Consider the following 24,178-nt stretch of genomic DNA (forward strand, 5'->3'; position numbering starts at 1 on the left):
CAATGCTGGTATTACAGCAGCCTCAGTATTTCCTGTTCAGCCTTTTTAACCAACAGAAATTTAACAAAACCCTGCCAACCTTTCAGTTTTATGTCTCCCTTGTAAGCTCCACATCCCCAGTTGCCCGTGGCGACGGCTGCATGCTCATTCTCCGGTATCACCCGGTGGGAAAATCCACAGTAGGCCTGCAAGGTTCGAAGGATAAAAGCATTAAATCCAAGAAGAGAAAGTAAATTTCTGCACCAACTTCCCACCTGCCGATCGTTCTACCTGCCGCCCCATCTCTCCCACCACACTGGCCCTTTTCACCAGCTTTGGTTATCCGACTGTGGGGGGGGCATCACAAGCGTGGAGCAGATTAGAGAACGGAGTCCGGCCCATCGACCTCGACCTGGCTGCAGGGCCACCTGTCCCCCTTAACGATGTTGGAAAGTGTACGGTCATGCATTCTGATAGAAGAAATAGACGGGCAGACTACCATGTAGATGGGGAGAACATTCATTGGTGCAAAAGGCACTTGGGAGCCCTCGTGCAGGATGCCCGAAAGGTTAATCAGCCTCCCGGTTGAGTCGGTGGTGAAGAAGGTGAATGCAAAGTTGGCATTCATCTCTAAAGGAATAGCAGGGATGTGATGTTGAGACTGGTGAGGCCTCACTTGCAGAACTGGGTACCTTATTTAAGAAAAGATATGCTGGTGTTGGAGAGGGTTCAGAGAAGATTTACCAGAATGATACCAGGAATGAAAAGGTTAGCACATGAGGAATGATGGCCAGCTCAGACTGTACTTGTACTTACCTCATAGAGACATTTTGAATGCAGAAAGGCCTGGACCAAGTAGACGGGGCAAGGATATTTCCCAGGGGAGGGGAGTCCAGGAAAAAAGGGTATAACTTCAGGATAAAAGGGCATCCATTTAAAATAGATGCGGAAACATTTCTTTGGAGAGGGGGTTGTAAGTCTGTGGAACGTGTGGCGCCTGTGGAAGCGAGGTCGTTGGGTGCATCATCATGCCTTTGAGTAGTGGGGCTGAGTGGGGGGATGGATCCGCTAAATGGCGGAGCTTCTCGATGGGCTGACTTATGCCCTTACATCTAGCAATCAATGACCCGGCCTCTGTGGCAATAAATTTCATAGAGTCACCACACAGCTAAAGAGATTTGTCCTCTTCTCTGTTCTAAGCAGACGCCCTTCAACCCTGAAGTTGTGCCCTCTTGTCCTAGACTCTCCCACCATGGGGAACAACCTTTCTCCATATACTCCGACTACGCCCTTCAACATTCGAAATATTGAAATGATTTGATATTTAACAGCCTGCAGTGCTCTCACCCACAGAGCTGTGGTCCAGATCAGAGCCATCTTCCCGCGCTCTACACACGTCCCACAGGACCACCTCCCCAGGCCCCTTCGCTATGTTATGCCCTTTGCTCCAACGACTTGCCTTCATCAGCTCCCGTTCCAAGTAATGAGGGCGGTACTGGTCATTGGGGTTGCTGAACTGTGTGGCATCGATGGCCACAATTTCCGTGAGACGCCGCAGCCAGGAATCCCTGCAGAAACAGAAGGCCAACAGAAATTAAAGCAAGCTGCTGGAGGAGACCAACCAGTCAGGCAGAGCAGAGGGAGAAAAGGGACGCTTGGTGAAGGGCTCTGGCCAAAAAATCGGCCGTTCTTATTCTCCCATGGAGGCCACCCAGCTGAGTTCATCCAGCAGATGAACATCAGTTTCCCTTATATCCGGCACTTATGGGGATTGGTAGATGCCGGATATGTGTAGTTTCCGGTTGCTTGAGACTTACTCTTACAATGCCCAACTAATAAACCTGCATTAAGAAATAACAGTTTAAAACACAAAAATACTCTACTGTACTCACACTGAACAAAATTCACCTACATTAATATATAAACCTTAAAGCATTTTACTTTATTTTCAGTCACGTTCTTTGAAAACATTTATTAACCATAGCTGCATCTGCAGGTTCATCCTCCTCCACGGAGCCACCTAAAAGATGAACAATAAACTCCACCCCCCCAATTTTCTGATAAAGCTTCTGACCAGGGTGACTCTTACTAAGCAAGGATAAGGAGTCACCGCCAACAGCGAGTGTCATCAACCAGGTCTTCATCCCTGTTCCTGTTGTCAGCCCATATCCAAGGGAGAGTTAGGAAAATGGAGTATAAAGCTAGATTGTTATCGGATCACTCACCCCTGTTATTAGCAATAGAACTGGAGTACATCCCACCAAGAACATATAGATGGAGATTAAACTCCATGCTACTTAAAAGACAGGATTTTAGAGAATTCATTGAGCGCCAAATTAAAATGTATTTTGAAATAAATATGAAATCAGTGAAAGACAAATTTATATTATGGGATGCAATGAAAGCCTTCATCAGAGGGCAGATAATAAGTTATGTAACTAAGATGAAAAAGGACTACAATCGGGAAATAGAACAGCTGGAAAGGGAAATAGTAAGTACAGAAAAAGATCTAGCAACAAGGGAAGATACAACAAAAAGAAGAGAATTGGCGGACAACAAAATAAAATACGAAACACTACAAATGTATAAGGTGGAGAGGAACATAGTGAAGACAAAGCAGAAGTATTATGCTAGGAGAAAAAAATGCACAAAATACTAGCTTAGCAGCTTAAAAGAGAACAAGCTAAAAGAATTGTATGGGATTCAAGGAAAAAGGACAAACTAATTACATATAACCCAACAGAGATCAATGAAAACTTCAAGGAATTCTACGAGCAATTATATCGAACTGAGAACAAAGGGAAAGAAGACAAAATAGATGAATTTTTAGCTAAAATTGAACTACCGAAATTGCAAGAGGAGCAAAACAAATTGATAAAACCATTTGAAATAGAGGAAATACAGGATGTATTAAAAAATATACGAAAAATAAAATGCCAGGAGAGGACGGACTCCCAATAGAATTCTATAAAACTTTTAAAGAGTTATTAATTCCTCCTCTCCTGGAAGTAATGAACAAGATAGAAGAAACACAAAATTTGACAGATTCATGTAAAACAGCAAGAATTACAGTAATACCAAAGATGGGGAAAGATCCACTAACATCAGCATCGTATAGACCAATATCTCTACTTAACTCAGATTATAAGATAATATCAAAATTATTAGCAAAGAGATTGGCCAACCGTGTACCAAAAATAGTAAAACTAGATCAAACAAGATTTATTAAGAAGAGACGAACAACGGACAATGTCTGTAACTTCATTAATTTAATCCATGCAGTACAAGGAAATAAGATACCGACAGTGGCTGTTGCTTTAGACGCAGAGAAAGCCTTTGACAGGGTAGAATGGAATTATTTATTCAAAGTATGTTATTTTTTTTCCAATGGAATACATTCAACCTACCAGAGAAATATATTAATTGGATTAAAGCATTATATAAGGGACCAATAGTGAAGGTGACAGTAAATGGATATATATCAAACCAATTTAAGTTAAGCAGGTCAACTAGGCAGGGACGTCCACTATCTCCCTCACTGTTCGCTTTAGCAATAGAACCATTGGCAGAACTGATTAGAGCAGAAAATAAAATAAAAGAGATAAAAATAAAAGAGAAGGTATATAAAATCAGTTTATTTGCAGATTACATCATGGTATACTTAACAGAACCAGAATCATCAATAAAAGAATTACATAAAAAATTGAAGAAATATGGAGAAATATCGGGGTACAAGATCAACGGAAATAAAAGTGAAGTGATGCCAATGAATAATGCGGATTACACAGAGTTTAAAAAAGAATCACCATTTAAATGGCAAACACAAGCAATCCAATACCTAGGTATTAGATTAGATAATAATCTAGGCCATTTATACAAATAGCAGAGGTTCTGGCGGTAATTTTCCAAATGTCATTAGATATGGGGATAGTGCCGGAGGATTGGCGCATTGCGCATGTGGTTCCGTTATTTAAAAAGGGTTCAAGGAGGAAGCCTGGCAACTATCGGCCTGTAAGTTTGACGTCTGTGGTAGGTAAATTAATGGAGAAAATTCTTAGAGATAGTACTTATAAACATCTGGATAGACAGGGTCTGATCAGGAGCATTCAACATGGATTTGTGGGAGGAAGGTCATGTTTGACCAATCTGATTGAATTTTTTGAAGAGGTGACTAGGAATGTGGATGAGGGTAGCGCAGTGGATGTTGTCTATATGGACTTCAGTAAGACCTTCGATAAAGTACCACATGGAAGGTTAGTTAGGAAGGTGCAGTCTTTAGGTATAAATTTTGAAATAGTCAAATGGATTGAACATTGGCTGAAAGGGAGAGGCCAGAGAGTGGTAGTGGATAATTGTCTGTCAGGTTGGAGGCCGGTGACCAGTGGTGTGCCTCAAGGATCTGTATTGGGCCCATTGTTGTTCGTTATATACATTAATGATCTAGATGATGGGGTGGTGAATTGGATTAGTAAATATGCAGACGATACTAAGATAGGTGGAATAGTGGATAATGAAGAAGGTTTTCAAGGATTGCAGAGGGATTTGGGCTGCTTAGAAAAGTGGGCTGAAAAATGGCAGATGGAATTTAATGCTGATAAGTGTGAGGTGCTTCATTTTGGTAAGAAGAATCAGAATAGGACATACGTGGTAAATGGGAGAGCATTGATGAATACAGAAGAGCAGAAAGATTTAGGAGTAACGGTACATCGTTCCCTGAAGGTAGAAACTCACGTGAATAGGGTGGTGAAGAAGGCTTTTAGTATGCTGGCCTTTATCAATCATTGCATGGAATATAGGAGTTGGGAGGTGATGTTGAGATTGTATAAGACGTTGGTGCGGCCTAATTTGGAGTTCTGTGTGCAGTTCTGGTCGCCTAATTATAGGAAGGATATAAACAGAGTGGAGAGAGTGCAGAGAAGGTTTACCAGAATGTTACCTGGGTTTAAGCATCTAGAGTATAGGGAGAGATTGGACAGATTAGGTCTTTATTCTTTGGAGCATAGAAGGTTGAGAGGGGATTTGATAGAAGTATTTAACATTATGAAAGGGATAGACAGAGTGGATGTGGATAGACTATTTCCGTTAAGAGGAGGAAAGATTAAAACAAGAGGACATGAGTTAAGAATTAAGGGGCAGAGGTTTAGAGGTAACATGAGGGGGAACTTCTTTACTCAGAGAGTGGTAGCCGTGTGGAATGAGCTTCCGGGAGAAATAGTGGCGGCGGAGTCAATTGTATTATTTAAGAAAAGTTTGGACAGGTATATGGATGAGAAGAAGATGGAGGGTTATGGGCATTGTGCAGGGAGGTGGGACTAGAGAGGGGTGTTTGGTTCGGTGCGGACTAGAAGGGCCTAATGGCCTGTTTCCGTGCTGTAATTGTTATGTTACGTTATGTTAAATTATCAAGGGAGACTAGTATACAGATAGTGGGGCCATTAACAGAGATATTTAGGATGTCACTGGTCACGGGGGTAGTGCCAGAAGATTGGAGGGTGGCTCATGTTGTACTGCTGTTTAAGAAAGGGTCCAAATGCAAGCCTGGAAATTATAGACCTGTGAGTCTGACGTCTGTGGTGGGTAAGTTGATGGAAAGTGTTCTGAGAGATTGCATTTACAAATATTTGGAAGAACAAGGGTTGATAGGTAGTAGTCAGCATGGTTTTGTCAGGGGTAGATCATGCTTAACAAACCTTATAGAGTTTTTTGAGGGGGTTACAAAAAAGATTGATTAAGGGAAGGCTGTGGATGTTGTCTATTTAGACTTTAGTAAAGCTTTTGACAAAGTTTCCCACAGGAGGTTAGGAAAAAAGGTTGAGGCATTAGGTATAAATAAGGAGGTAGTGAAATGGATTCAGCAATGGTTGGATGGGAGGTGTCAGAGAGTACTGGTAGAAAATTGTTTGTCAAATTGGAGGCCAGTGACTAGTGGAGTTCCTCAGGGATCGGTCCTGGGTCCACTATTGTTTGTTATATATATTAACGATCTGGAAGAAGGGGTGGTGAATTGGATAAGTAAGTTTGCAGATGATACAAAGATTGGTGGTATTGTGGACAGTGAGGAAGATTACCGTAGCTTAAAAAGAGATATAGGAAAGCTAGAGGAGTGGGCTGAGAAATGGCTGATGGAATTTAATACGGATAAGTGTGAAGTATTGCATTTTGGAAAGGAAAATCGAAATAAGTCATTTACATTGAATGGTAGACAATTGAGGAGTGCAGAGCAACAAAGGGATTTAGGAGTTATGGTAAATAGTACCCTCAGAGTTGATACTCAGGTAGATAGAGTGGTGAAGAAGGCATTTGGAATGTTGGCCTTCATAAATCGGAGTATTGAATTCAAGAGTTGGGATGTTATGATAAAATTGTACAAAGCATTGGTGAGGCCAAATTTGGAATACTGTGTGCAGTTTTGGACACCAAATTATAGGAAGGATATAAACAAAATAGAGAGAGTGCAGAGAAGGTTCATGAGAATGTTGACAGGATGTCAGGGTTTGAGTTACAGAGAAAGGTTGAGCAGCCTGGGGCTTTTTTCTCTGGAGCATAGAAGATTGAGGGGGGATTTGATGGAGGTGTTCAAGATTTTAAAAGGGACAGAAAGAGTCAACGTGGATAGGCTTTTTCAATTAAGAGTGGGGGATATTCAAACCAGAGGCCATGGTTTGAGATTGCAGGGGGAAAATTATAAGGGGAACATGAGGGGAAATTTCTTCACACAAAGGTTGGTTGGGATGTGGAATAAGCTTCCGGCAGGGGTGGTTGAAGCATGGACGTTATTTACATTAAAGGAAAGACTGGATAATTACATGGAGGGGAGAGGATTGGAGGGGTATGGACCAGGTGCTGGTCAGTGGGACAAGGAGGGTGGAGATTTGTTCCAGCATGGACTAGTAGGGCCAAACTGGCCTGTTCTGTGCTGTTTATGGTTATATGGTTAATGAAGAAATTACAAGATGACTTAGAACATTGGAAAGATTTACCACTAACACTGATAGGGAGGGTAAATTGCATTAAAATGAATATCTTCCTAAGGATACAATACCTATTTCAATCGTTACCAATTCCCTTAAAAGAGAAATTCTTCAATGAACTAAAGAGAATAATAAGGAAATTCTTATGGAAAGGGTGGAAACTGAGGATAGCACTAGATAAATTAACAGAATGGTACAAACAAGGTGGTTTGCAGCTACCAAACTTTAAAAATTATTATAGAGCAGCACAATTAAGATATCTATCAGATTTTTATCAAACAAGGGAAAAACCAGATTGGACTAAGATCGAGCTAGATAAAATAAGGGAGAAGGTACCAGAACATATACTTTATAAGTGGGATGAAAAACTGGTGCAATATAGAAATTCACCAGTACTGCATCATCCGCTCAACATTTGGAAGAAGATTCACGTAGAAAGGAAAAAAAACAAATTACCAACTACCAAAATTATTATTGACACAAAATCAACTAATCCCTTTCACAATAGATAACCTTTCCTTTAGAGAATGGGAGAGAAAAGGGATCAAAAGAATAGAAAATTGTTTTTTGGGAAATAATTTATTAACATTTGAACAAATGAAGTACAAATATGGAATAACTCACGGTACAATGTTTGCATACCACCAACTGAAAAACTACTTAAAGGATAAATTGGGAAACAGATTGACGTTACCAGAAGGAAGCAATTTTGAATATGTGATTACAGACACAATAATAATTAAAAGATTTATAACAAACATGTACATCAAGCTGCAATAAAAAGAAAATGATGAAATAAGCTTTAAACTCAAACAAAAGTGGGAAAAAGATCTAAACATAAAGATAAAAAATTATATATGGGAAAAGTTATGCTCCAGAACTATGAGAAATATAATAAATACGAGGTTACGCATGATACAATATAATTGGTTACACAGGCTATATATCACGCCCCAAAAGTTAAATAAAAGGGACCCAACAGTATCAGACAGATGTTTTCGCTGTAAGAAGGAACGGGAACAGTACATGCAACTTGGGCATGTGAGAAAGTGAAAAAGTTTTGGGAAGATCTAAATCGGGTATTAAATAAAATCACAAAATGCCACATACCAAAAAATCCAGAGGTCTTTCTTCTAAGTAATATCAAAAGTAAAGAATTAGGCCTCAAACTGGATGAAGTGCAAAAAAGATTTATTATGATAGCCTTAGCTGTAGCACAAAAATGTATAATGTCAACCTGGAAATCAGAAAAGAGCCTGAGAGTACAGCATTGGTACATGGAAATGAATAAATGTATTCCATTGGAAAAAATAACATATAATTTAAAAAATAAAGTCACAATATTCGAACAAATTTGGGAACCGTACATGGAACACAATAGAGAAGTCCTACTGCGGTCCTCCACCCCCTAAAATGATAGAATGAGAAGAAGACGAAATGAACTGACCCAGTGTGTAAAAGTAGGTGACACAATTTTCTTGTTTATTTTCATTGTGTGATGACATTGTTTAATGGGTTTAATGTATCGTATATGTTGAACGTTTAGTGGGTTTGGAGGGGGGTGGGAGGGAGGGAGGGAAGGAAGGGGGGGAAAAAAAGGGGAGAAAATGACACTGTATATTCAAGAGGGAAATGTTTGTGTGTATTTTGATTAATATGGTTCATAGAGTGAAAATTCTTTTTTTAAAAAACCCAGCTCTTCAACCTGGCGACGCAATTGCTGTTTCACACAACAGCTGCTACAAGCAAAGCCCGACCAAGGCCCTCCCTCCGCTGGCTGAATATTTGCTCCCGTCTTCACCAAAGATTTATGTAACTTCAGAGAACATTTACTTTTACAATTTTAAACTTGTATTTTTTTACCTATTACTTTATCCCTATTTATTTTAATATTGAAATTTTCTTTTCCTTGATTTTTTTTGGCATTTGCTTGATGCCAGGGGTTTCATTGTAAATCTTTGCCTCCTGTGGACGCTGCAAGACCTGCTGCACTTTTCCTCCAGGTTGTTTTGAGCTCTAGATTCCTCCGCAGCCTCCATGCTGATTCGTTTAGACACCCCCTTAGTCTCTGGGCAGTGCAGGAGGGTAGCCCCTTCCGTCCCTTCGTGCATCTTTACAAACTTCTCCAGCTTCGCTCAGGAGAGGGGACGATGTATGAGCAGTGTCTGTCCACCAGCCCTTGCATTGGGGACACGGAACTGGACTGTATCCAATGGTCCTTGGAAAGGCAATGGGACAGCTCAGTGCAGAGTATTCTAGATGTGGTCTCATTGGAACAAAACCTCTCCATTTTTAAACCAGCCCTCTTCCAATGAAGGAGAAACACAGCAGGTCAAACTGTTCTTTATGTAGCAAAGATACATAACCAACGTTTCGGGGTTGAGCCTTTTGTTGAGGTTTGAGTAAAACATGGGCAGGTTCCCAAACAAAATGCTTGGGGGGAGGAGGGGCATGGACCCAATGGCAGGAGGTAATAGGTGGATAAGGGAGGGAAGGAGGCAACATGGCTCTGGAAGCGAGTCTGGGTGAGTACACGGTCATAAAGCTGGAGACCAGTACGGGTTACAGATGGGGAGCAACGAGAGAGAGAATACCACGGAACCCCCTTTGGAGAGCAAAGGGGAACCTCCACATGGTAGGCAACCCTCGAAGAGATTTCTCAGAGCTTTGCAGTTGACAGGAGTAAAACACCAAAGCCTGCAGACACCATCACTGAAATATCATAGAACATTACAGCACAAAAACAGGCCCCTTTGGCCCTTCTAGTCCATGCTGATCCATTTTTTTTGCCTTGTCCCACTGACCTGCACCCAGTCCATAGCCCTCCATACCCCTCCCATCCACGTACCTGTCCAAATTCTTCTTAAATGTGAAAATTGAGCCTGCATTCACCACTTCAGCTCGTTCCACACTCCCACTACTCTCTGTGTGAAGATGTTCCCCCTCATGTTCCTCCTAAACTTTCCCCTTTCACCATGTCCTCTGGTTTATTTCTCAGTGGATAAAAGCCAACTTACATTTACTCTGTCTGTCCCCTTTATAATTTTAAATATCTCTATCAAACCTCCCCTCATTCTTCTACGCTCCAGGGAATAAAGTTCTAACCTGTTGAATCTTTCCCTGCGACTCCGCTCCTGATGTCCCGGCAACATCCTAGTAAATCTTCTCTGCACTCTTTCGATCTTATTGCTATTTTTCCTGTACTTAGGTACTTTGGTGACCAGAACTGCACACAATCTCCAAATTTGGCCTTACTAATGTTTTATGCAACTTTACTACAATATCCCAACTTCTGTACTCAATACTTTGATTTATGAAGGCCAATATGCCAAAAGCTCTTTACAACCCTGTCCACCTGTGACGCCACTTTCAGGGAATTGTGTATCTGTATTCCCAGATCCCTCTGTTCTACCGCACTCCTCAGTGCCCGACTATTTACCGTGTATGACCTTTCTTGATTTCCCCTTCCAAAATGCAGCACCTTACACTTGTATCTGCCATTAAATTCCATCTGCCATTTTTGTCCATTTATCTAGCTGGTCCAGATCCCTCTGCAAGCTTGGAAACCCCTCCTCACCGTCCACAACACCTCCAATCTTCGTGTCACCTGCAAACTTGCTGATCCAATTTCCCACATTATCATCCAGGTCATTGGTATAATTGACAAACAACAATGGTCCCAACACTGATCCCTAACAGGTTTCCAGTCTGAGAAGCAATCATTCACCACCACTCTCTAGCTTCTCCCGCCCAACCATTGTCGAATCTAGGTCACCATGAAAACCTACTAACACAATGGTGGAGTAACTCACCAGGTCAAACCAACGTTTCGTACTTGAGCCCCTCATCGAGGTATACTCAAGTGTCTGCAGACATTTGTGTTTTACTCCTTCACAATGAATATATTTTCAAATACCTCTATCAAATCTCCCCGCATTCTTCTACGTTCCAGGGAATAAAGTCCTAACCTGTTGAACCTTTCCCTGCAACTCAGCTCCTGAAGTCCAGGCAACATCCTAGAAATGGGACCAGTTTCCTTTGTTCCTATTCACCTGCTGCCCTTGGTGGGCGAGAGGAGATGGATTTGGGAGGACCCAGGCAAGCAGCACCAGTGCATTTCAAAACGGCAGCCACTGTGCCAGTGGTGGAGGGGTGAACTGTCCAGGGTGCTGGATGAGATGCCAGGGGAGGTTCTTGAGAGAGAGGAGACCCCCTGCTCCCATTTTGCTCAGACCCTGATGAAGGGATCAAACCCAAAACATTGGTCTGTATCTCTATGAGTCAGGTCACTCATCTGAGTGCTACGGGTACCATGTAACCCAGTACTATCTGTTGCATGGCCGGGTGGTCGGCGACTAAACCGGCTCCCCCACCAGGCCTGCCTGGTGCGGAGGGTGGCTAGACACCCTGCAGGATGAAAAACAAGACATGTCAAAGGGCGGATGAACCCTCTCGTAGGGCAACGGCCACCGAGCAAACATGTGCCATGAAGCGGGGAAAGGGCATCCCTTGCATCGAAGCTCGGTCTGGCTGTTCACTGCAGCAGAACTTCCCCTGACTGTCTTGAACCTCACCAGGCTGCTGGATCTGGGAAGGGATGTCGAGAGGGTGGGTCTGGACCCACTCATCTAAATCCATTCACGCCCACGCTGTTCCTTTCTGAGGAGTGGGTATCCTCCTATTGAACCTCCCACAAACTGACTGAAAGGAACCATCTGTGGGATGGACGGCCAGAAGCTGATCATGGGCACAGTTTGACCTGCTGAATTTCTCCAAGCTTCTTGAGAATTGCTGGCGTGGCTCTGATCCACATCTCACCCAAGTAGATCACTGAAAGCCAGGAGGTGTTCACTTCCCGCAGGACCCCCACCCTCTGAACTTGCTCTTCGGACGTTGATGTGGCTGGTCCAGGTATGTTTCTGTCCAATAATGGAACCTCGGGTGAAATGGTTGGCATAGTGGTCAGCGCAACACCGCCACAGCGCCAGCGACTGGGATCAGGGTTCGAATCCTGCGCTGCCTGCAAGGAATTTGTACATTCTCGCCGTGTCTGCACGGGTTTCCGGTTTCCAAAACGTACTGGGGTTGGAGGTCAAGGGGTGTAATTGGGCACATGGGCCAGAGCTCTATATCTGAATTTAAAATGTAGTCAAGATTGATGGCAGGGATAGTGATGGCCATCTGGAGATTGGAAAGGTGGTCCATCAGCAGAGGGAGGGTAAAAGTAGGTTAATAGTTCCGGGGGGGAGGGGGGGTCTGGTGCCCGCTAACACCAGAGCAGAGGGTTCCTCATTCACATGAGAGTTCACTCACCTTGGAGTCATGTCATTGTGAGATCTTATCCATCGGTACGAGTCACTGTATCCCGTGTAATCACTGTAACGCTGGGCTCCTAGAAATCACATCAACATCATCAATGGCTGTGTCCCTCCCTCCCCACCCCCCACTGTCCTTAGCGCACTATCCCTACGGCATCCCCTCCCTCCTCTCCGCTGCCCACCCTGCCTCCGCCGGGACCTTTTGCCCCGGTGGTGGGCACCCACCCTTCACTCCCCTGCTTTCATTCCAGGTCAGATGGACCTGTTCCAAAGCACTGCCTCAGCTCCCAGAGATGAACTGTTTTTATTCCAGATCCTGCCTCCCCAAGATTGCCCCAACCGGCGTCCTCACCGGTAATCACCAGGCACTCGTTCGCGTTCAGTCTCTCAGTGAAGAGTCTCGTCACTATCAGCTCGGTGTTAATGAGGAACCGGATTTCCTCTTGGACTAGACCTTGGCCCAGCACCCCACCTCCCACCAACGATGAGGCAAAATCCACCTGCAACACACCAGACAAAGAACCATTTGTTAAATTTTAAATTAAATTTAAATTTTAAATTTAGATGTCCAGGCCCTTCCAGCCCATGAGCCTGTGCCACCCAATTAACCTACAATCTCCATTTTTTTTGGAGAACGTACAAGCTCCTTACAGACAGCACCAATTCGAACCCGGGTCGCTGGCGCAGAAACAGCAATGCGCTCAACGCTATACTAACCTTTCATGAGAACTGAATCACCAACACTGCCTCTCTCTACCCCACAGATACTGCCCGGCCTGCTCAACTTGCTAAGAGCTGCTGGCATTCTGTCTTGGCCAACCTGGCCTCGGACCCTGCCTCATTTCTCTCTGCGTTCCAGCACCGCATTCCATCCTGGACACCATCTCAGCTTGGCCACTGATTTTAATTTCACTTCAATAAATCCAGAAACATTAAACTCAGTCACAGTGACGGGTATGAAGCTTGTTCCCCCAGTTCCGGATTGTCTAATTCCCATAACTCTCTGGGTGAAAGACCCTTTCTCATTTCCCTTCTATCCTTCCACTGCTTATCTTCAACCTGGACCTATTGGTTTTATATGCAGGCAATCCCCAGGTTACGAACGAGATCCATTCCTAAGTCCATTTTTAAGTCGGAACGGGTACATAGAGTACTTATTTAGCGTCAGTTAGACAAATGTTTGTCTTAGTATATAGCACATATTTTACCTTTCTATGGATATAAAACTACTGGAGTCAATTTCTTGAAGTCGGCATCAAGGGAGGCAACGTGATCCGACTTAAAATGGCGGACGCCGCTCTCATTCCTCAAGACAAACCGCTGAAGCCGCAATAGTCCGTTCATAAGTACAAGTTGTCGGTAAGTCGGGCATTCGTAACCCGGGAACTGCCTGTACCTCTGCTATGAGGAATCATTTCTTTCTGACAGCCTGTGGGTGCTCTCACGCACAACTGATGTTGGACATCTAGAAGAGCCCATAACATCAACAGCACTGGATGACAAACATTTTGCTTCCTGAACACTTTTGGGTTCATTTTATGGATTTTGGGATGTTGATCACGAAAATCAGCTTAACATTTTCCTATCACGTTCCTCCTTTTAGCTATAACCTATTCATATTTTTAACATGCTTCATGAATACATGTCATTGAAAATTCATTTTCTGCATTCACACTTGGACTCCTTCCCTGCTGATCCTGGTGCCGTCAGTGACGAACACGGTGACAGGTTTCATCTGGGCATTGCAACCATGGAAACCCTGTGTCAGGACAATTAGAATCCATTAATGCTGGCCGACTATTGTTGAACACTGACATCAGATGCTGAGTACAAATGAAAATCAGTGGCAAAACATATCTAGGTCGGTTGAACTGACACAATGTGACAGCATCGTGATGCGATTAAACTCGCTAAATTAAATCAAAGTTAATTTACTATTTCTCCAATTTCCTACCTGATACAGCAAATCTGAAATGATCTTTGTGTTCAGTTTGAAGTCGTCTATTATATCACAATTACAGTACAGAAACAGGCCATCACAGCCCCTCTTGTCCGATTTAAGTGAACTCCACTAGTCCCAACTACCTGCTCCCTCTCCATAACCCACCATCCCCCTCACATCCATGTACTCATCCAACCCTCCCTTAAATGACAAAATTGACCCTGCTGCAACCACCTCTTCCCGACTAATCCCCAGTTTTCTTTTCAGGAAGGAAACCTTTAGAAAAAAAAAATTTGCTGTCCAGTGTCAAAAACTGCAGTCACGTCACTCACCCTCTTGATTGGCTGCTGGTGCTCTTGTCCCCACCCCACACACGGTCCTCACCCAATCCAGTGCTTTGGAGTGGTTGAACAGGCTGTTACTCATTTTTACTAGCAGGAGGGTCCAGATTGCGAATTTTTTCCAGGCATTGTTCTGTGTGTCACAAGAATCCTCAAACATCCACCCTCCCCTGAAGTGACCAGAGTTAGCACAGGGAACATAGGGACTGTAGCTCGTGATCTGGTATGATGCGTGGCTGTCAGTGTTACCTGTAACAAGCCTCTTCCTTCATCTTCAATGGTGCCTTCACTGGTGATGTAAAGTTGAGTGATCTTACACTGTGACCTGCAGTAAACAGAAGCAATCGCTGGAAAAATTCTGCAAAGATGATTCACTGACAAATGTATCTCAGGATGTACTTCAAGAACTTTCGACATCAGGTGTTGATGGACTCTTGAAGAATTTTGTAATATGGTGACTGAAGTTGTAATAAATTGTATTAAAATATACTAAAAAAATGAAACCATTACTTCATTGTAAATTATATTAAATGTATGTGTATGTATATTTGTATAAATGTATATACATGTGTGTATATTTATGTGTGTATATATTTATAAGTGTGTGCACATGTTTATTTATATAAATGTATGTGTGTATGGGTTTATTTATATAAATGTATGTACGTGTGTGCGTATATTTATATAAATGTGTACACACACACACACACACACACACACACACACACACGTTGATGGTCAGCTGTAAGTGCAAGACCTGGGGTAGTTTTATACAGTGTGTATAGCTCAAAACCTGCATTTTAGGTGGAAATTCTGGGGTTGTCTTATACATGAGTCATCTTATCCACTGGAATCCTTGATGGGATCTGGACTGCGCCAGACCTTGACAGTGTCTGGACTGGGACAGTGAAAATGGTTTCTGCTCCCAGTATTCCTCTGGGAGGCTACTGACACCTCACTGGGTTCCAGAGGCAGAGGTTCCACAGCCAGCACCACTCTTGTTCAGCTCCCACCATCACAGGAAGGATGGAAAGGGTAGAGAGGAGCTTTCCCAGGACGTTGGCTGGTTCAGCGGGTAGGAGATATGGGGAGAGGTTGGACAAATTCGTGTTTTCTCTGGAGGGTGATCAAATATAAGCTGATTGAATGATGAGAACATCAGTGGGTCCAGACTCTTTACCCCTGGGTAAAATCGCTACGTTCCAGAGGATGTACATATCTGATTGGCTGCACAAAATGGCGGCCCTGCCGCTGGTGCAGACCCACAGAGAGCAGGGAGCAGAGATACAGAGCTCCAACGGGGTCCAACAGTCCAGACCGATTCCCATCAGCTCCGCATAGGCTTTAAACGGCATGTGAGACAACATGGTTTTATTTAAAATCCTGCGACCCAAGATTGGCAGCAGTCACGAGGAGTTGCAGGCCCTGGGGAAGCTGAGAACTGGTGCAGGGCACCGGAAAAAGGGGAGACCCGCCCCTTTCATCCGAGAAGGAGAAGCAGAGATGACCGACGGGGCGGCGACCACGGCAGCGGGCCACTGAGTGGTTCTGCGGCTAAGGAGACCACAGGCGGTGGGCAAGCTGTGGGCGGCTCGAGGTGAGGAACCCACGTGGGCTGTGGTCAAAAAATTCACACTAGGCTGTGGACTGTTGGAGACTGGCTGGCAGGGCACCAGGTGTTGGAACCAGGACGCGAGGGGGTGCCGAGGGTGCTGAGGATTCAGATCTGGAGCTCGGGCTCTGACGGTTTGGACTGGACTCTGTGTGGCTGTGGAAGCGCTGGGGGAGAATCTACGGGCACTCAGGGACTCTGGGGGCACTCTCTTTTGCATCTCCCTCTCTGAGAGTAAGAGGCGCTTCAGGCAATTCCTGCCGGTGGCATATCTGTCGGCCTTACAGCAGGCAAAAGGCAATTTTGTGTAATATGACACTTATTATATGGCAATAAATTGAATCTTGTCTGGCATTTAATGTGAGTGTGATAAAGAGGGTTAACACCACCTGAGGTTGGGATGGGCTTCATATACAAGCTGAATTGTAAACTATTGATGTGTACCAAGAGCGACCTTCAGCAATACGCAGGGTGCCAAGAGTTCCAGTGAACAAAATGTGAAAGCTTGAGGACGAAGCAAGTCCAAGAGATTGTTAAGTACGTAAACAACCCACTGATTCTGGGTGATGATAAGAGTGATCGAGTTAATCTTGTTTGGTGGCGTCCCTAGGGTACAGGTCACCCGGTGCAGTAACGCATGATGTCACTCCCCTACCACCATCCCTGCGTAGAAGAAACAGGTGTTGTCTTCCTTGTACGTCCGGGGCGGCGGCACCGAGTGGGGGGCGGGGGGGGGGGGGGGAGTGGGGGGGAAGTGGGGGCTCTGACCGGAACGCATGAGAAGGTTCAAATAGTAAATGAGCACCGAGTTTTAACCTTGTAGGTCTATCAATACATGGACGCTGGGCTTATAGAAAATGTTTTTGTTGTGAAACTACAGTAATATTTTTCTTATCAGAAGTAATAAATTTCTGCTGAAACACTGCACAGAAATGTTATAGACAGTCATTTTGGTGTCACCCCCTCTGATGGTGTCACCCAGTGCGGTCCCCACCACCCCTCCACCCCCCCCCCCCCCCCCCCCCAAGTGACACCAGTGTTTTGTTAAAACACTGCTAAGTATGGTAGAAACTGACTGGTTTCACCCACTGAAAAACTCACCAGACGCCTCCTATTGACAGATTCATCAAACATTTAATGAGGAATGTAAACTGGTCGGCAGAAATATGAACTGGCGAGTTCTGCTGGTGGTTTAGACTACTGCAGATTCTCTGTGATATAATTAATACAAATTCTGGAGTGAACCTCTAAGTCTCTGTGTCTTGACGACAGTGAGGGGCTGGGGGGACACGGAGAGTGGAACGGGCTGCTGGGGTGGGGGAGTGGTGGAAGTGGACACAATGATAGAATTTGAGAATCTTCAAGAGAGACACACAAATTAGGGATTTGGATAGTATGCAACCAGCAGAGTTTTAGTTCAATTTGGGCATCACGTTGAGCACAGACACCGAAGGGCCTGCTTTATTCTCTAGGAAAGGATCGGAGATGGGTTGGAGTAAGATTCAATCATATTTTAAAATTAGCTGGTATGGGAACAATTTAAAACTGTACACTGATAAAACCAATTTCAAAGAATATTGGAGTTACCAACCTCTTCCAATCAATGGGTTTATTCAGACCACACCTCTGGAAGGTAACCAGACCCTTAGGCACTGTGGATAGACGGTGCAGGTTAGTTAATCAACGGTGGAGAGCTCACGCAGACTGGTCTTCGACGAGGACCGGTCACCGTTCATCACAGCATTCCCCAAGAATTCAGAACGTCAGCTACGTTTGGAACCAAGGATAGAGGTTTGGTGGGGTGGGGGGGGGGGGAGGGGGGCGGGTGGGATGCCAGAGGAGGCATGGGGAAATCCACTCAAGCATTTGGAGATGACTTCACGTGGACGAACAGAATTGTAAGGGGGCGGAGAGATGGAGGAGGTGGGAGAGCCATTTGCCAACAGTCCAGACAGGACACGCCTGAAACCTCAGCTTTCTGTTTCCCTCCACATTTCCGCCTGACCCACTAAGTCCCTCCAACAGTTGGGTTTTAATCCAGATTCCAACATCTGCAGGCTACTACGTCTCCCATGAACATACTGCATTCAGTGGGTGTTTGGAGTGGGCAAGGGAGGCATTCACGAGAGGTTAGAAACATTCCCACAATGTCAGGGCCATCCGGCCCATCTATCAGAAACCAACCCCTTAATATCACATTTCTCAATAATGATTTATCTCTCATATGTCCATCAACTACCCCCCCCTACACCCACCACCAGTTCTCCCAAAGACCCACCATCATTGAGGTGACGATTTATCTACCCCATCTGTGGGATGCGGGAGTGACACCCAGAGGAAAACCTTAGGGTCGGGGGGGGAATGTGCAAACTCCACACAGACAGCACCTGAGATCAGGATCGAACCCAGGGCCTCGGGGGTTGTGAGGCAGCAGTTTAACCAGCTGCACCTCATGAGAATGAGTGAGCGGCAGAGGGAGGGAGTGGAGAAAAGGGAACAAAGCAGCAGACCTAGGTGGGGAATGGTTTTCATCCAATGAGTCAGCAGAGCCAGTGAACCTGAGCAAAGCCCCTTGATCAGACCCAACCTCGTCCTGACAGGGATACACACCTGTCCCCAGAGTGGCTCACCCCACATACACCAACACCTGATCACACACACCCACACAAACTCTTGACCACACACTTACACTCCACACACCCCCGCTCACACCACATACACTCTGTCCTCTGTCCTGGAATGTGATCCGTCAGACTTTTGCAATGAGGGAAGGAGCCGACTTTGGTCTCCATAAAGTCCGTCATTTGGAAACTACTTACTATTTTCCACAACCGTACTGAAATAACAGAAAATGGTCTTCAGTTTCTCAGACGTTCGGTGTGAAGCTTTCTCAAACAATCTGTGGAAGGGAAAGTCAGAGTTTATCAGCCAACAGAGAGATCTTTCGGCCCAACCCCTCCGTGCTGATCCTCATCTTCCAAAGTGTGAACAAGAAGGGGACAAACTCCCTCCCCTAATCTATTTGATCCAATCAAGTGGGTGTGACACTGGGTGCCACCAGCTCCTTCTGCAGGGATTGGACAACTCCAACCCAGTGCCTGAATCTGATTTAAAGGGGCAGGCCAAATAACCTTAAATGTTTGTCCTCCAATGAGTGATGCTCTTACTCTGAGGAAAGATTCCAGCTAGCCACCCGATCAATACCTCCCATAATCTTATAAATGTCTGTCAGGAATCCCCTCGGCCTCAGACGCTTCAGAGAAAATAACCCCCTCTCCCTGGAACTCGTAACCTCCAAACCCGACAACATCCAGGGGAATCTCCTCTGTGCCCGTCCCACACAGCAGGGTCATCATGTTCAGGGTTAGGATCATTGTTCCCTCTAATTTTCAGTAGTCAGTGTGCACAAAAAAATCTTATGCTGTACAAATTTTTTCATGATGACCAAAGTACATGCTCACTGAAATGTAAACTTGAATTTGTTTCAAGATAATTTTGGCACAGCCCATCTCTCATGGCTAATAAAACTATACTGGCATGTTTTAATACCAATATGATTGGATTCTACAAAGGTAATGTATTTGGTTAAGATTTTTTGTATACTTTGAACTACTTTCTTGCTTGTGCACACACCGATTTCCTTTATCCACTGGTGACAACACGTGAGCGTGTACACAGCTTAGAGGAAACAAGAGACCACGCTCAGCCCTACATTGGATCTTCTCCCACCATGCTGACCTGTTGAAGTTGATATCCGGGAAACTGGAGTACTTAGAATGATGGCACGTGGTGAAATGATGAGAGAACGTGCAGAAGAAGGCGTTGGCCAACAGGCAGGCGATCTGCTCCTGTGACATGGTGATGGCGTGGTTCATTCCCACCCTCAACAAGGGAATAGGCTGAAACAGCAAGTGTGCAGAGGTTATGCTCACCGAGCGAAGCTCATTTAGGTTCTCGGGAGCCACCATCTTGGAGGAATTTTCCTGGACCCAACACACTAATGGCATTGTGAAGAAAGCACATCAGCGCCTCGACTTCCTCAGGAGATTTGGAATGACACCAGATACCCTGGCAAATTTCTACAGAAGTGTGGTGGAAAGTGTGCTGACCACCTGCATCATGGTCTGGTGTGGTAGCACCAATACCCCTGTACGTAAACCGTAGTGGACACATCCCAGGACATCACAAGCAAAACCCTCCTCACAGGGAACACCACCATCAGTTGAACTGAGCAGATGGACCCCCCGCGGGAGAGCGCTGAGGCTTCGTTGGACACGCTCAGGTTTGCCTGCTGAACTAGGAGCGCCCTTCAATGCCCGTGCATTCTTCTCGCTGTGGGGAGGTGAGCCGGGTTGTCAGAGTGGGGGAGCCCCTAGGGCCTGACCAGGACACTTGAGTCAGAGCCAGTGGGCTGGAGATAGGATAGGGAGGGGAAGGGGGAAAATGGTAGCAGATGGTTGAGACTTCACTGTCAAGGTCCTGATTTTAGACCTGGCGTATGATTTTTGAGGTGACGCTTTTAATTTTAGGATCATTTTGTTCAGTGTAAATACAATATTTTATTTTTGTCTTTTAAACTGTTTATTTTTAATCAGATGTATTAGTTGGTCATTATAAGAGTGAGTCTAGACTCATTTATCTGGCATCTATCAATCCTATAGGTGCAGGATATCAGGGGTTTTACTCTATCTGGTTTGTGCCCCTCACAAACTTTCTACTGTTCTTCCTAAAACCACGAGGTACCCAGGGAGGGGGAAACCATGTGGGTGGTTGTGAAACGTACAAACAGCGCCAGATTCTAACCCAGGTCACTGGTGCTGCAATAGTGTTGCACTGATAGCTACGCTAACCGAATCTCCCCCCAGGGGACATTCATCTTGACTGAGACCAACCTGGTCTTGCCCAGTTCCAATACGAGCATCACCCGCAGCCAGGTGGCCCAGAGCCTCAGACCCCAGGGGTGGTCTCGCTTACCCAACTACAATGTACCTCATCCCCTGGGTGTTAAGGGGACAGTAGTGATGCGTCTCCAGGGACCCTATGGACTTACCTTCTGGCACAAAGTCGGCAACTTCAGAGCCAGCTGTGCCATCTGTGGAAGGAGTTTCCCCAGTATATACTGCTGTTCACTGCCGTGCATCTGTGGGTGTGAAGACAGAAAGATGAAGGCCATAGTTAACCCTCTCAGCAGGTGGGCTGACCCACAATCCACCCATGACACTGACCGTTGAACCACAGGAGTGACCAATGACCCACAAGTATTGTTGACTTCAAGAAGGGAAAACCGGATGTGTATGATCCAGTGATCATTGGGGGTGGAGAGGGTAAGCAAATTTAAGTTCTTGGGAGTCACTATCTCGGAGGATATATCCTGGACCCAACACACTAATGGCATTGTGAAGAAACCACGTTAGCGCCTTGACTTCCTCAGGAGTTTGCGGAGGTTTGGTATGTCACCAGAAACTCTTGCAAATTTCTACAGAGGTGTAGTGGAAAGTATGCTGACCAGCTGCATCACGGTCTGGTATGGGGGACACCAATGCCCCTGAGCGGAACACCCTGCAAACATTAGTGGACACAGCCCAGGACATCCTGGCCAAAATCCTCCCCACCACCGAGAACATCTCCAGGTAATGCTGCCGTCGGAGAGCAGCAGCGACCATCAAGGATCCCCACCACCCAGCACAACGCTCTGTTCTCACTGTTGCCATCAGGAAAGAGGCACAAGACTCACCCCACCAGGTTCAGGAACAGCTGCTCCCCCTCCACCATCAGACTCCTCAATGACAAACTCAATCAGGGACTCATTTAAGACCTCTTTCTTGTGCACTTTATTGATATTTTTCTCTCTAAATTTCTTTATTTGTCTACAGGTTGAGTACAGGTTTTTGTTTGCACTACCAATAAGTGGTAATTCTGCCTCGCCCACAGGAAAACGAATCTCAGGGTCGTATGTGATATCATGTACTATAAATCTGAAATCACAACATTCTGCCTTTAGCCCAAATTGTCCTGTGGCCACCCTCTTGGTTCGAGATGGTTCAGCCACGGAAAACAGCCTCCAACCTCCATTCCTCTCAAGCTCCCTCCCTCCACCCAATGAGCAGTGTGAGAATCTCACGGTTCCCCCATCTGGAGATATTAACAAAGATAATTGATTCCACTTGACAACAAAGACTTTGCTTCCTGAACACTTTGGGGTGCATTTTATGGATTTTGGGCTCCTGATCACAAAAATCACCTGAAAATTTTCCTATCACGTACAATCTTTTTTAGATATAACCTATTTTGTGATTTCCTGTAATATTTTAAGTCTACTAGTATACTGCCCTCAAAGCAAGCTGTTCTGGGTCAGTCCAGGCAGGCTTGGGCAGACAGCAGCTCACATATTCAGATTAAAACTGGAGAAACACAGCAGGTCAAGCAGTGTCCTTTATAGAGCAAAGGTAAAAATACATAACCGACATTTCGCGCTTGAGCCATTCATCGAGGTATGGGGAAATGTCGGCAGGCATCTGAACGAAAGAGTGGGGAGGGGTGGGGAGAGGTGGCTGCAAAGGCAGGAGGTGATAGGTGGAGATGAAGCAATCAAGGGGAGGAGGGATGGCTGGGGGAAGGGAGGGAGGTGAACTGGCAAGGAGAAAGAGGAGAGCAGGTTAGCAGAAAGTCAACCTGGCTGGAGAGGGCCCAGTCAGAAAATCAGGTGGTCTTGGTGGGACAGTACATGAGGCCATGGACAGACATGTGAGTGTGAGGGTGAGACACAGAACTGTAATGGTTGGCGACCGGGATGTCTCCATCACTGATGCAGACAGAGCCAAGGAGCTTAGTGAAGCAATCTCCCAGTCTCTCCAATATAGGGAAGGCCACAAAGGTAGCCCCGGATGCAGTAGATCGCTCCCGTGGATACACAAGTTAGGTGTTGCTTCACTGGAAAGGCCTGTTTGGGGCTTTGACTCCAGTTTTGTGTTTTTTACTTTAACCATAGTGTCCGGAGATTTTCAAGTTTTGCTTCAAAGATACAGATGCTGTGCATTACATTAATATTGATTAGCATAGTGAGTGTACTTAATTCTCTTCAGGAAGATTCAATTCAGCAGAAATGTCTCATCGATGTTGCAACACATGCGATACAATCCGCTATATTTGTGGTGTACACAAGAAAAAGGGATGTCAGGGCAACTGGAATCCATCGACTATTGTTGGACACTGACATGAGAGGCATCAGATGCTGAGTACAATCAAAAATCAGCGGCAAAACATTTTTAGGTCAGTTGAACTAACGCAATGTGTCCGCTTTAAAAATTCAACTTCCTCCATGATACAGCAAATCTGAAATTATCTTTGTGTTCAGCTTGAAGTTGTTGATCGTAATCCTACCTTTTTTGAGAAAATTTGTTGTCCAGTGTTCTTGATAACCATCCAAACTGAAAATGAGAGACAGGGGATAAACGTACCTGGTTCAAGAAATGGTGGAGTCCCACAAAGTGCCAGACACCGACGTATTTTGGATTGTATCGCATAATAGCAGTCTGTGAGATCAACAGAAAGTATCAGTAATGCACGAGAAGATAAATACAGTTAAACCCCTGTTATCTGGAATTCAAGCAACCAGCAAAAAAAATCACAGAAAATAAACAGGTAAAAAATACGGGTTTAAAATTGGCACACTTCGCTGTTAGTTTCTCCAATCACACATCATGCAATCTCAAGCAACCGGAAAATGCACTTATCCGGCATCTACCAATCCCACTAGGTACCAGATACCAGGTTTTTTTTAAACTATATTTTCCTCCTCCCAATGAAACTGCTTTATACCTGCTCAGACATGGCCAAGAGCCCCTCCTCCCACCTCTCAACTCTCAGCTGTCTCTGAAGATTATTGTACCATTGCCAAATTTCCTTCCGCAGCCTAAGGGCTCAAACAGTTCGCAATCAAGAGCATTGCTCAAGTAACAGAGATACCCCACTGGGGTTGACATGGCTCAGGCCCGTGGAGTAATTTGTGGAGAATA

General features: G+C 44.9%; 1 protein-coding gene across 1 annotated transcript in view; it reads right to left on the bottom strand.

The window, feature by feature from the left end:
• The window catches only part of LOC138753990 (poly(ADP-ribose) glycohydrolase-like), a 69,152-nt gene that overhangs the window by 5,330 nt on the left and 39,644 nt on the right, over positions 1-24,178 (bottom strand). The window contains exons 6-15 of the mRNA XM_069917681.1: positions 23,621-23,695; positions 21,214-21,303; positions 19,902-20,062; positions 18,983-19,062; positions 17,755-17,815; positions 14,801-14,876; positions 12,621-12,768; positions 12,264-12,342; positions 1,439-1,547; positions 80-185 (exon numbers count right to left, since the gene is read on the bottom strand). Coding sequence (XP_069773782.1) covers positions 80-185; positions 1,439-1,547; positions 12,264-12,342; positions 12,621-12,768; positions 14,801-14,876; positions 17,755-17,815; positions 18,983-19,062; positions 19,902-20,062; positions 21,214-21,303; positions 23,621-23,695 — 985 coding nt within the window. The remainder of the gene's footprint in view (positions 1-79; positions 186-1,438; positions 1,548-12,263; positions 12,343-12,620; positions 12,769-14,800; positions 14,877-17,754; positions 17,816-18,982; positions 19,063-19,901; positions 20,063-21,213; positions 21,304-23,620; positions 23,696-24,178) is intronic.

This window comes from Narcine bancroftii, chromosome 2 (genome assembly GCF_036971445.1).
Source record: "Narcine bancroftii isolate sNarBan1 chromosome 2, sNarBan1.hap1, whole genome shotgun sequence".
Lineage (NCBI taxonomy): Eukaryota > Metazoa > Chordata > Chondrichthyes > Torpediniformes > Narcinidae > Narcine > Narcine bancroftii.